General features: G+C 37.1%; 1 protein-coding gene across 24 annotated transcripts in view; it reads right to left on the minus strand.

Moving 5' to 3' along the window:
• Window positions 1-14,681, minus strand: part of LOC128685599 (protein bric-a-brac 1-like) — a 518,998-nt gene that overhangs the window by 216,525 nt on the left and 287,792 nt on the right. Inside the window, exon 6 of one of the 24 annotated variants that reach the window (XM_070087903.1) lies at window positions 1,290-10,111. The exons of the other annotated variants lie outside the window; for them this stretch is intronic. Within the exon in view, the coding sequence (XP_069944004.1) occupies window positions 9,749-10,111 (363 nt within the window). The 3' untranslated portion in view covers window positions 1,290-9,748. Of the gene's footprint in view, window positions 1-1,289; window positions 10,112-14,681 lie in introns of those variants that run through there. 24 annotated transcript variants of the gene reach the window in all.

Genomic DNA, 14,681 nt, shown 5'->3' on the forward strand with positions numbered 1-14,681 from the left:
CTCACATGGAGTCCTGCCACTTGCAGAAATGTTGCCAATATACCTCTTTTTTCTCTCTCTCTTTTTTTTTTAATTTATATAATTTTTATGTTCTGATAATTACAGTTTGTGGTAGTTTTTGTGACTCCGTATCCAATCTTTGTTCTGACACTAATATTAGGTACTGAAATAGTACATACTCAAAAAAGTCACAAACACACTGACTGGTAAACATTTTCACCTTCCTTGGTCACATACTATTGTGTAGAAATATATACAAAGTATCTATAGGTCCCAGCAATGTTTTAGACATGCTGGAGTATATATGAAACTCCTTGAAGCATGGTGATCATGCACTGCCTTGTCTTTATTTGTTTTCACTGTTACACATAAACATGTCTGTCTATCTGTCTAGCTCTGTCTCTGCTTATCTGTCTCCCTGTCTCTCTTCTGCTTGTCTGTCTTCCTGTCTCAGAGAGAGAGAGAGCCACTCATGAACCAACAGGTATTACGCATGATGCAGAGTCGTCACGTCTGATTCCTGAACAAGTGAAAATGCGTATTACTTGCCAGTCATGCTTATTATGCCTTAGACCTACAAGCACAGTACAGCACTTTGTCTGGATTTTTTGGGTTATCCTAGGTAATTTACACTATGTATAATAACTGTATTTATGTGTACCTGCGAGACAGAGACAGTGAGAGATAGATGAAAATAGATGGAGATAGAGAGACAGACAGAGACAGCCAAAGTCAATCAGCCACCCACCCAGCCGGCATGCCGAACACGTTTCTCTTTACTTAGGGCATAGGTTATAGGACATTCTGGCAGGATGACACTACCAGTGGTATCAAAACTGACAGGATATTGCACATGTATTGCTGTCGTAGTTTTTGATATTTCCTCGACCGCTTGTGGCCACATCCATCTCAAAGCCACTAAACTCAGGGTCAACATCACTTTCCTCTTAAAAGGGGAGGGTTAATATGACATGACATCAGTGAATCCCTGGTGTTTGCCACCCTGTTTGCTGTAACTGGTGTTCAATTGAATTGGTGCTTCCACAAGGTAATGAGTGGTCCCAGATTTCTTTAGTACTGCACACACCGAGTGTTAAAACCCATTTTATACTAACCAGGCATCTCAGGCCAATTGTGCCAAATTTGGAGGCAGGACAACTAAAATGCTGATCTACATTTGGAGCGCTAGCAGTAAGAACATAGACCTACATTTGGACAGTTAAGGGGTTAAGGGCAAGTAGCATCATGATACACCATATTTCCAAAAGGAACATAAAAAGTTAGACCACTTGAAATCAATGTCATATATTTCTGAATTTCTACATGCCAGTAGTTTCAGAAAAAACTACTGAATTTAAACTATGGACTTAGCATTTTTTTTACAAGACAAAAAAGAACAGCATTATAAATTTGTAATATACAGAGCATTAAACAACTAGTGATAAATGAATGATGAATGACTAAATATATACATACTCAAACATAACAATTATTTGTACAGTAATGACTTACTGTTTACTGAAGAGAGAAAGCTAAGCTCACAATGCAATATCTTTGGTGCCTAATCCATAATACAACTGATTAAATACCCAGTTGGTATAACACTTGCTACATTATATTGTAACCCATTCCATTACTCTACCATTGTTAGTCAAGAACTTTCTAGTATCCTTTCTACACATTTCCTAATTATAGATGTGATTTTTTCTCCCTTTTGATGTTGTTAGGAAAACTTCCTTATAATTTTTTTTTGTGCAGTTACATTACGGTTACAGAAGTGCCACTCACTATTTTTCTGATGTTGTAACCAATCTTCCCACCTAAATGTAAGGAGGTGTTTCAATAAGCTGGCTTAACAGTGCTACAATAGCCACTTACATTTACAATACTTAACTCATGGCCGTATAGTGTGAAAATACATTATGACCCACATTCATGCTCACACACTGTCTTGTTTCAGCAATCTGCTACAACCATAAGTGTGAAAATTTAGTTTGTAAAATCTGTTTCTTTTTGGAATGGGGGAGGGAGGAGAGCTACATCATAATTATAGTGCCTTCAAATATGCTGTGATCAGTAAAGTCTGGCCTTAACATGAGAGAATGGTTCTGTGTGGTGGATGTGCACTGCACGTATAAAAAGAATCCTACCGCACACAGGATGGGACAGCTAACCTCTTGACGCTGTGTCTGGCTTAAAACAGCAACTTTGCGGCAAGTTCTGGGGTGGATGTAATGGTTTCACTGCCTGTTTTTTGGCATCAAGTGATAAAATGGAAGACGTTCTGGTGAAATGGCTTACTTTAGTCAGTTTTAGACCTGAAGTGACTTGAAAAAACCCTTCAAGTTGCAGATATGTTAAATTTTGAGTAAATTTCCAGAGGAAGGGTAGGGGCCCTACTAACCTTCCAGTTTGTTTCACTGTGCTGCAGGATTTTTTTTTTATATGGTGCACACTAACCACACAGACCCATTCTGTCACATGTGGGCCTACCAGCTTTCTCCTGCTTGATTTGAAGCTGCTAGAATTTATGAGTATATATACGTCAAACATGGTCACTTGTAAGATGTATATATGTGACCGAAACTGTCAAAGGGTTAACCCTTTATCTGTAGCATACCGACGGAAAAAACTGCGCGGAGGGGAAAGAGTGCATATTTATGAATTGAGTAAGACTAAAATGAGTGGAATCCGATAAAAACTTACGATTTTATGGTGTGCTGAAGCTGGCTAAAAATTATCACTTGTTGGCAACGGAGGTTTAAATGCACCAGCAATATTTACATTTTACAATTTACTACACCAAATTATAACTGCTTTTCAGTTTTTTAATTGCTTTCAATGTTAATAGTATGTACACTATTTTCTTATAATATTAGGTGTGCTTCAAGATGCTTTAGGAATTCAAACATGAGGCAATATTTACCCCAAATATTGCTCCACTTGGAATCAACAGTACATATATATTGGTGAAATAATTGACTTTTTATTCCATTTTTTTTACTACATTGGTCTTCTAACGTATGTACAAAAGAATACTTATAATAGTACAGTTGTTTCAAGGTGTAATATTCCTATAAAGAATAAAAAGGCCCAATACCGTGACTCATAGGTCATTAGCTCTCTGTCAGTGCTCCTTTTTCTTTTTTTTCCTCGTCGTTAGTCTACCTTCACTACCACTACTTATACTGCTTCACTAACACTCCACTCTCTGACTCTAGCGTCACTACCACTGCTACTGTTTATTGCCACCTCTGCCACTGTTACATTACCTCTACTACCACAACTTCTACAATTACACAAATAACCTGCACATATATATACTGGCTCCCTTCTATTTATGCTTCTGTGTGACTAGTTAATGGTCTAAGCTGAACCAAAACGTAATCATAAGTTTCATTCTTCTATATGTGGGTTGTGTATAATACTCCAACACAGGGAAATAAGTCACATTGTTTGACTTTCCTGGGTTTTCCTGGGTTAAATCTACTTAGAATGCTTTGTGGCTGAACTCCACTGTTAATATAATGAAAATGTAATAAATTTGAAATGAATAAGTCATCTTTATGCCACTTCTGTTTGCTGGTATTTAAGCTGGTGGTGGAACAAAGGGTCCAGTTATCATTGTTTACTTATGCTAGTTAGGCATATTAGTAAGTCTGACACAGCCATTACCTGTGAAGTTAACCATGATACACTATGTGGACCCTCGTCGCCTTTGATTTCTTAACCATTTCACTGTTGGTGCCATATAAATACATCTTATAAACCAGTGTTGGTGACGTATTAATACCCCAAAATTCTAGCGACTTCAAATCTAGCAGGAGAAAGCTGGAAGACTTACATGTGAGAGAATGGGTCTGCATGGTCAGTGTGCACAGTATAAAAAAAAATCCTGCAGCACACAGTGCATAATGAGAAAAAAAAAATTGTGTTTTTAGATTAAAACGCTGACTTTGAGGTGTATTTTTATATGGTATTTATGGATGTATTCTCATTTTCTTGGTCTCATTTGATAGAATGGAAGATATATTACAGAAATAGAGATGATTTTGATTGTTTCACGTTGAAAAGTAGTACCTTGAAACTGAGCTCAAAATAGCGGAAATGTTCGATTTTTGCCGATGTTCAAGAGTAAACAAATGAAGTCACCATCCAGTATGTGTCCAACTGGCCAGTCTAATATGCAGTCACAAATGGGTTGACATTATTTATGCAATTATGTAATAATGCAGTAGTCTGCATAACAATAAATCTTCTATTTTTTGCTTGAATAAAAATTCAAAATGGAAAGCAAGAGTAATATAAGAGAGGCCTGGAGCTGTGACTAATGAATGGAGAAAATGTTACTTCAGTGCCAGGAATGTCTGCATTGTTTATTCTGGACCCTATTTTCAAATTGGCACCTGTCAAAATTTGCATGAAATTCGATAAATTGCCAATTTCTGACCACTTTATTAGGTACCTGAAATCAGTAAATGGGCAGTTTCTTGTACTCAATCGATAGAACAAATGTAGTTCTAAAGAAATAGCTATGAGTCTGGTGGACTGGAGCAATGAAATTGGCCGAAAATTTCAAAATAGAGTCCAGAATGAACAATGCAGACATTCCTGGCTCTAAAATGACATTTTCTTTGTTCATCAGCCACATCTCCAGGCCCCTCTTGCTTTCCATTTTGAATTTTTATTCAAACAAAAAATAGAAGATTTACTGTTATGCAGACTACTGTCAGCATAGTTGCTGATCCCTGTATTCCCTGTATTATATAGCATAGCATATTAGTATCATCCATGTGCTTTAGATATGAGATCCCTTGTAGGCCTGTGGCTTTGTGTGACGTCACGGGATGCACATGTGTAGGATCTTACCTCTGCCCCGCTCTCACTCGGCGGCAGACCATTCAGCAGACAGGCAAGGCAGTGGGCTCCATTCCTCATCATCTCAGTCTGACAATATATGTTACCATCCAACAAGTGTGTCTACTTTCAACCCTCGATATCTCCATTTAAGAACCCCTACGATAAAATGGTGGCAGCAGAGGGCCTGTAATTCTGACGATTACAGCGATTTCTGGAGATAAATTTCGACCGAGCCGGCCATCTTGTGAGTAGGCCTACCGAGGTTAACGCCAGCCTGCTACCTCAAGCCAGTTCTCCCGCCCAAGCTCTTACCAGCTTCTACGTTATTCACTGGTCAGTCTCTTTGTATTAGTGTATCTGCTTATTTGCATCACTCCCGAGGGGTTGACCCGAGTTTGCAAAATAAGCCAGTTTCCAGTCTGTGGTGGGGGAGTCAGAACAACGGAGTCCTAGTCCAGCCTAGCCTACCCCATCCAATTCTTTTGCCTGCCAAGTCAGCTTCCACCACCTGCTGTGCTCATTGTGTGAAGTTATCAAGCTATTCTGTGTGAAGGGTTAAGATAAGCCAGCTAGCAACTAACCCAGGTGTCTTACCCCAGTACTCAAGTAAGCCACGATACTACTGCAATATTGTAATAATTGTATAAATAATGTCAACCCATTCATGACTGCATATCAGAATAGCTAGTTGGACATTTATTGCACAAACATTTCCCCTACTTTGAGCTCCATTTCAGGGTACTTTTCATAGCAAAACCAACCAAAATCACCTCCATTTCTATAATATGTTTTCCACTCTATCAAATGTGACTGCAAAAATGAGAATATAACCATAAAAACTATACGAAAATACACCCCAAAGTTGGTATTTTAATCCAAAAACACGGTTGGATTTTTTTCCCTCTCATTATGCACTGCTTGGTGCAGGATTTTTTTTTCATACTATGCACACTGACCACACAGACCTAATCTCTCACATGTGGGCCCACCAGCTTTCTCCTGCTTGATTTGAAGCCGCTAGAATTTTTGAGTATATATGCATCAAACACATTGGCTCATAAGACGTATATATATGACTGAAACAGTCAAAGGGTTAACTCACTCTCGGGGTCAAAAAAAAAAAAAAAAAATCCTTATGAAATGATAGGGAATCTTTTCCCGATGGTAATGACACCAAAAGTACGAAATTTGATGGAAAACTTACGAAATTATGCTCTCGTGAATTTAGTAATATCGGCGATATTTATGCATCGGTGATATCGCCCACTTTGAGCCCCATTTTCCACCAATTCCATTCTTCCAGTTGACTAAAATCATAGATATTTCAGTAGAACTCCATTTGTTCTATCGACTGAGTAAAAGAAACTGCCCATTTACCGATTTCAACTACCCAATAAAATGGTCAGAAATTGCAATTTGGCCAATTTCATGCAAACTTCAAAAGATGCCAATTTCAAAATGGGGTCCAGAATAAACAAAACAGACATTCCTGGCACTACAATAACATTTTCTCTGTTCATTAGTCACTTCTCCAGGCCACTCTTGCTTTCCTTTTTGAATTTTTATTGTCACATAAAATAGAAGATTTACTGTTATGCAGACTACTGCATTATTGTAAAAATGATATAAACAATATCAGCACACTTGTGAAAGAATATTAGACTCACCAGTTGATGTGCATTGGACATGTGGCACGATTTGTTTACTCTTGAACATCGTCAAAAATTGAACATTTCCTCTACTTCACGCTCAATTTCAAGGTACTTTTCATTGTGAAACCAATCAAAATCATCTCTATTTCTGTAAATATCTTCCATTCTATCAAATGAGACCAAGAAAATGAGAATACAACCATAAATACCATACAAAAATTCACTGTTTTAAACCAAAAACACAGTTTTTCTTTTTCTTATGCACTGCGTGCTGCAAGACTTTTTCTATACCGCGCACTGACCATGCAAGCCCATTCTTTCATATGTAGGCCTATCAGGTTTCTTTCACCAGATTTGAAGGTGTTAGAATTTTGGCTCTTAAATACAGGACCAATACTGGCTATCAAGTTGTACATATACGGAACCAACCCTGAAAGGGTTAAAATTCTTCAAAACTGAGAGCAAGTTCAGGATCAGGGGTCTCGACAGTGAATGAGTTAAGGGTATGAAGAGATAGCAGAAGACCCAAAGAGTTGAGCCGAGGTAAAAAAAAAAAAAAAAAATATTAGCAGTTGATGTATCTGAAGGTATGAAAAGCTGTGGGTACTAGTATGTTGGACACAGTGACATCACTGTATACTAGTATGATAAAAGGCTGAAAATTGGAAGAGTGACAGCACTTCAATTTAGGGGGTGGCAACAATGGAAGGGTTAAAAAGTATAGTACGTATATGTATGATATAATATATTGTGGTCCCTGGAGTTATGACATTAATCTGTTCCAGAAAACACATTGTACCTCCAAACTTCCATAACTCCAACCCCAAAATACATTGTTTTATGGTAATTCATTCCAAGATGTGCAAATTTTACTGTATCTTGGAATTGTACACTCACAGATATAACTTGCAGGCACTGTATCTCCCTTCATTTGCTTCTTTCTTACCCACAATAACAACAGTCGTTCTATCTCAATGATTATTTCTCTGACTTTTTCACTAGCTCAGATCTGTCAACCACTTTAATATTCTTTATTATTTCTATCTGCTTGATAATAGCAGAGATGGTTGATTGTTGAAATTTATACTCACATATCAATGCACTGATTTCTTGCTTGATCTTCAGAGAAATGGCCTGTTTACTGTACACTTTTAAGGTCCATGGTGACTTGGTAATGCACAAGATGGTGTAATTATAACACAAGTGCAGTTATGAAGGGTAAATAATCCAGAGTTTTTGTGGGAAACATCTGTGATAACTTCAAAATGAAGAGTAAATAATAAACTGTAGTAAATACTCTGCTTTTGGTTGAGATGCTACCATGGAGACATTTAACCCCATTGCTGGCTGGCAACTAAGCCACTCTCTCAGCCCCCACTCCTACTGACTCAGACACTGTCCAAGTGGCAAGCTACTGCATCGCTGTTTGGTTAAGGCCCACCCACACAAGAACTGATGCACCTATTGCTCAAATGCTGCCCAAGAGGCAGGCTACCACAATGCTAGCTGGCTGAGGCCCACCCACATGTGCTGATTATAATAACAATACAGTAATAATAACAATAATAATAATAGTGTATGAACTCTGACAAGGGAGATGCGAATGCATGCACCCTTCTGTGTTGCCGGGCAGAGTAATAATAAAAATAATTGTTATTTCTACAAGTACGTGATACACCTATTACAGACCTAGCTGACATCACTGTATATAGAAAGACCCTGGTTATGCAGGGCATTTCAGGCAATTTAGGTTAATCTTGTTCCCCCAGGACGTGACCCACAACAGTCATGCATGTGTGTGCGTGTGTGTGTGTGTGTGTGCATGTGTGTGTGCACGTGTGTGTGTGTGTGTGTGTGTGTGTGTGTGTGTGTGTGTGTGTGTGTGTGTGTGTGTGTGTGTGTGTGTGTGTGTGTGTGTGTGTGTGTGTGTGTGTGTGTGTGTGTGTGTGTGTGTGTGTGTGTGTGTGTGTGTGTGTGTGTGTGTGTGTGTGTGTGTGTGTGTATGTGTGTGTGTGTGTGTGTAAAATTACTGTATATATAGGATATAAGGCATTATTTAACTTGACAGCAAATGCAAAGATTCTTAATACTTGTTCAAAAGCATATCACATATACTGTACTAGTATAAATGAAGTAGCTGATAATGAACATCAAGGTTATACTTTACATGGGATACATCATGACATAATATAATTATTGTGGTTTATCTATGGCTTCTCATTTCTAGGTGTATCTCTGCCTAAGCATGGTCCTAGTGTTATATACTATGCACAGTATCATATAATCCATATTTGAGGATACAAGTGTGCACCCAATACAGGAGGGCCCCATTTTACAGCTCTTCACTTTATATCATTTTGCTAATACAATGGTTTTCAATTATACCCAGTTATTTATTCTACCTATAATAAATATATAATACATTCAACACCCACTGTAAGCTAAGGCAAAAAATATTTTAAGGTAAGTAATGTATGTACTCTAAATACATTTTTAGGCCTAGCTCTATTGGTCACTCAATGTATGATAGTGTGAAAAAAAAATAATAAAACACTTGGTTGTTGTTGTTGTTTCACTTTACAGCAGTAGCCTGGAACCTAACCTGCTGTGTAAGTGGGGCCCTCCTCGAAGTGGTCTGCATGACCATTTCCTTTGTCCTTAACTGTAGTTATTATGAAGACAATAAACATGCAACTACAGCGTTTAACCACATCACTGACATCATGATTACTAGCAATTCAGTAATATTATTACTAAACAAACAACAATAAACATTTATTAACAAAGAATAAACTTTAAAAGAAAATAATTAAATCTCCATTGCCAGCCAATGTGACTCAACTGGAACTAATTTCAAATTAGTTTTAAAATCATAACCAAAACACACTTGCCTTTTCACCACAAAAAGATCACAATTCCATTAGCATATATGACCATCAAACTATGTATGTAGTATCATCCTGTCTAGTGATGAACTATACATTATAACAGCCATTCTGTGCAATTTTTATGCCAGATTTTTTTAATTCTTTTACCAAGTAAAAATCAGTGTACTACCAATTACATTCAGAATTATCATGTGTGAACACACTAAGATTGATACCGTACATTAATACCTTCAGTTATTTACTATTTTACAAAATAAATATATATATGAGCACGCACGCACATGCACACGCGCACACACATGCACACACACACACACACACACATTTATAAATTTATTTATTAATTTTCTAATTAATTCTATTTGGTGAAATGCTTTTGCTAAAGGTATGTCGGGTCATGACGTGACTCTTCAGAGAACCCCATTGGGTACAACGGTATGGACAATGCTTGCATGCATATGGTTTTTCTCCTGTGTGGATTAATATGTGTCTCTTAAGAGTTTCTTTAGTACTAGCACGATAATGACAATGTGGGCAAGAAAATGGCTTCTCTCCAGTATGAATGCGCATGTGGTTATCAAGATTGAATTTCTTGCTAGATGAGTATGCACAATAGGCACACTGATGCATCTTGTTAGTGGTGATGGGGGCCATGCCTGGCCTTGTGGCTATTCTCCTGTCACTCCTATAATCGTCACTCTCCAGCCTCACCTGTAAGGGATGCCCATCTTACTAACAATGAAATGTAAACATCACTTATAAGATGCCAACGATAGCTGAATAATAAGCACTTACACAATACCAATGCCTTGAAAATCCCCTCAAATTTTTTTTAAGTAATACTGTACTGATATAATATACTATATTTTACATAAAATTCCACAGTTTGTTATCGCATAACATCCATCTTCAGAAAAATTAATTTTCATCTAAAGAGCTATAGTAAAAAATATCCAAATAACTGGAAACCAAGCAGTATTATGTAAGCATTAAATACCAGTAGATGCTTGCACAAGCTCAGTAACCTTTCAGTTAGTATTTGGGAATACAAACCTAAAAAATAAAAAAATAAAGAAGAACTTTCATAATTATTGAACAATATCTGAGAATTATAAAAAAAAAAAAATCAATCTAAGATAGCCAATCTAATTTATACATTCTCATGGATGGCTTACATATCATTAAGGAATATCTCCACCAGGAAACAAAGGCTAACCTCAGAATGCCTACTAGCTACATCAACCTACAACAACTAACCGAAGCTTCATTTCTATAATGGCTGCCATGCCATACTGTCCAAAATAAATTCCAGCAGCTGTCTTACCATTTTTCTTCATTAACCTATAAATGCACTTTTCTATCATAACTTTACCAATGCACATGCCATTTCTCCGATAAGTTGCTGATAAGGAAACTTGACTCTAAATGAAATGAACTCCATGAGTGTTTACTGCATACCACAACCAATGAAAACTTGAAAATTATATAAAAAAAAGAACTACAGGACACAAACACAGTTATACTCCTGTAACTAACAATATTCAACTTCAAATATTCTAGATTACAAAATGTAGAAAGCTGAAACAGTTCAAAGTGACTCCCAATGCTTGGAAACATGAGTTACAAAGAAAACCTGAAAATTCAAAATAAATACAAGGCCATAAAATTAGAGAGCAAGCCAATTTCTAGGCAGCATTAACAGGAAGAAGAGGCCACAGTTGCAAACAGAAATAACACAATGCTGAATGAATACAACTTTCTGTCAGAGAGGACAATTGCTACAGTGAGAAACAAGAGGTGGGTATGTAGTAAGTGCTGCAACCACTGAAAGTTGAATAGATTCTTTTGCAGATTAAATGCTAAAGATGATATACACCATGACCAAAGCTCTGCTGCTACAACTACATAAAGGCAATTATGCCAGTGTGTAACCCTTTCAGGGTCCAGAGGCCAAATTTCAAAGTGTGCACCAGGGTCAAAGAATTTTCAAAAAATAATTTTCTTATTTTTTTCTTATGAAATGGTAGAGAATCTTTTTCTGAAGGTAATAAAACAAAAAATACAAAATTTGATGGAAAATTAACAAAATTATACTCTCATGAATTTTGATGTGTCAGCGATATTTATGCATCGGCGATTTTGCCGGCTTTGACTCCTGTTTTAGGCCAATTACATTATTCCAGTTGACCAAATTCTTAGCTATTTCACCAGTATTACTTCTATTCTATCGATTGAGCACAAGAAATTGCCAACTCAACTGTTTCAACTACAAAATAAAGTGATCAGAAATTGGTAATTTGGCCAATTTAATGCAAAGTTCAAAATATTCCAATTTCAAGATAGGGTCCAAAATAAACAACACAGGCATTCCTGGCACTAAACTAACATTTCCTCTGTTCATTAGTTACGTTTTCAGGCTTTACAAATGAATTCCATTTTTATTTTTTATTCACATAATGAATTTTTTTTCAAACCAAAAAATAGAAGATTTACTGTTATGCAATACTGTAATAATTGTATAAATAATATCACCACACTTGTGAACGTATATTAAACCCACCAGCTGGCGTGTATTAGACGTGTGAGGTCATTTGTTTACTCTTGAATATCGGCAAAAATTTAGCATTTTCGTTACTTTGAGCTCAGTTTCAAGCCATTTCCAGTATTAAAACCAATCAAAATCATCTTTATTTCTGTAATATATCTTCCATTCTATCAAATGAGACCAAGAAATCACAAATACAAGTATAAAAAACATATGAAAAAACACTGCAAAGTCGCTCTTTTAATCGAAAATTACGGTCTCAGTTTTTTCTCTCATTATGCACTGTGTGCTGCAGGATTTGTTTTATGTAGTGCACACATACCACATAGATGTATTCTCTCATATCTAGGCCAAAATTTATCACTCACATCTTATCAGAATGAGCTGAGCTCATGGCGTAGATCTACGGTTTGGACCCTCAGCGTAAAGCTGTAGATCTACGACACGGACCCTGAAAGGGTTAGTGTATTCATGCCTCAGAGGCCCAGATCACACATGAATATATAAAATACTACACCAAACATTATAGCATTTCTACATCATGACAGGGAAATCAGGATAAAAGAGTGAAAGGGGAGAAAGAGGAAAGAGAAGTATATGAAAAGAGGGAGAAAAGAAAAGGGAAGAAGTGAGGGGAAACAGAAGATAGGGGTAAGAAATGGGTGATGAGAAGAAAAAAGGGCATGGGAGAGTGGGGTGAGGAATGAAAGGAGGGGAAACAGGGTAGAAAGGATGGACAGGTAGGAAGGTAACGAGCATATCTTTCCTTCAACTGCTTCCTAAACATACCCCTGCCCAAGCAATCATAGTTGTATTTCCAAAAACAAGTACTGACTGCTTAATTATGTGACAACCAAAGCAACACACAAATCTTCTGCATGTGTTCTGAGAATTACTTGTGAATTTTCCACACTAGGTGTCAAGATTGCTGATGATGTAAATATATGAGAAGAGTCTTCACATACCAGTTTAATTTGCAACACAAAACAACAATGTTATGTTTAAACACTATAGAGTATAAAGCCTATGTACAAAGATTTGTTTCACCTGAATTTCAATACATGCTGAAGGAATGCAACATGGAGAGGAAACACTGGATAATCCCAGGTGATCACAGCGTTCCGCTAATACGGCGATGTCAAATTATGACCAAAATTTGCTATACAGCAAGCGGCCTTTAAAATTTGGTGCGCCCCACCCGGTTTGTTTACATTCTCCATGACCACATCTATTATGTCTGGAAACTTTCCAAAATTTCAAGTGTTTTAAAGTCATTATGTATTTTATATGTACTCTGATAATTATACTTATGTGTACCTGTACCTAAATATACTTACATACTATGCTGGTGTGCAGGTACACATTAAAATCGCTAAGAGTCTCTCTACTCATGACGCCAATACTACGTAATAATAATCACTCTTGGGCACATTAAATGTCTTATTTTATATTAATATAGACATTTTCATTAATCCATCTATGACATTTTCCTCAAAATTATATAAGAAACAAGTTACATAGCATATAAACATGATACATACACTTAGAGAATAAAAATTGACATAAATATGAGATTTGTTTACAAAGCGGCTGTGTAGGTAATGTCGAAAGAATTATGTTTTCTCTAGTCAAACACTGGGGGAAAACTGTAGAAAAATTTTGTATGCCCTCACTCTATATACAGCAATTCACGACCCTTGTGGGTTTAGCGCTTTTTTATGATAATAATGATAATAATAATAATAATATCTTCATTCACTCTAAAAATGGTGTGTTGTATGAGAATGGGAGTGTTGCTGTTTGTTTATTCTGCACTAACTTGTACAACTTGTACACAATGTAAGAGTATTTGTATTGTGAGGTAATTATTATTATAATAAAAAAAAATATTTCGAGGTAAAAGTTTTACAAACTCTTACAAACGTAAGTGAATGAACTAAAAGTAGACACATATTAATATACAGTGGACCCCCGCATAACGATGGCATCGCATAGCGATTTTTCCGCATAACGATTACTTTTATCGCAAAATTTTTGCCCCGCATACCGATTAAAAACCCGCATACCGATTTTCGTCCGAGACGCGTCCAATGTGCCCTCACATGTGCCGGCCGTCCCATTGTTTACCAGCCAGCCTCCGCGGTAACATCCAAGCATACACTCGGAATATTTCGTATTATTACAGTGTTTTCGGTGCTGTTTGTGGAAAATAAGTGACCATGGGCCCCAAGAAAGCTTCTAGTGCCAACCCTGTGGTAAAAAGGGTGGGAATTAGTATGGAAATTAAGAAAGATTTTGAAGGGTTTGGGGCTAACCCTGAGAAGCCTATGCCAGTTGTGGAATCCATTGTGCCTACTTCAAAGATTAAGGAAATGTGTGCAGAGTGGGTTGAACTGCAAACCTTTATAGATGAAAATCACCCTGACACAGCTGTTGCAAGCCGTGCTTGTGACTATTTCAATGACAATGTTATGGCCCATTTTAGGAAAGTCTTGAAGGAACGGGAGGTACAGAGCTCTATGGACAGATTTGTTGTGCGACAGAGGTCCAGTGACTCTCAAGCTGGTCCTAGTGGCATTAAAAGAAGAAGGGAAGTAACCCCAGAAAAGGACTTGCTACCTCAAGTCCTAATGGAAGGGGATTCCCCTTCTAAACAGTAAGAAGATAATGCTCTCCCCTCCTCCCATCCCATCAATCATCACCAGATCTTCAATAAAAGTAAGTGTCATGTAATTG

The sequence above is a fragment of the Cherax quadricarinatus genome, chromosome 23, assembly GCF_038502225.1.
Source record: "Cherax quadricarinatus isolate ZL_2023a chromosome 23, ASM3850222v1, whole genome shotgun sequence".
Classification (NCBI taxonomy): domain Eukaryota; kingdom Metazoa; phylum Arthropoda; class Malacostraca; order Decapoda; family Parastacidae; genus Cherax; species Cherax quadricarinatus.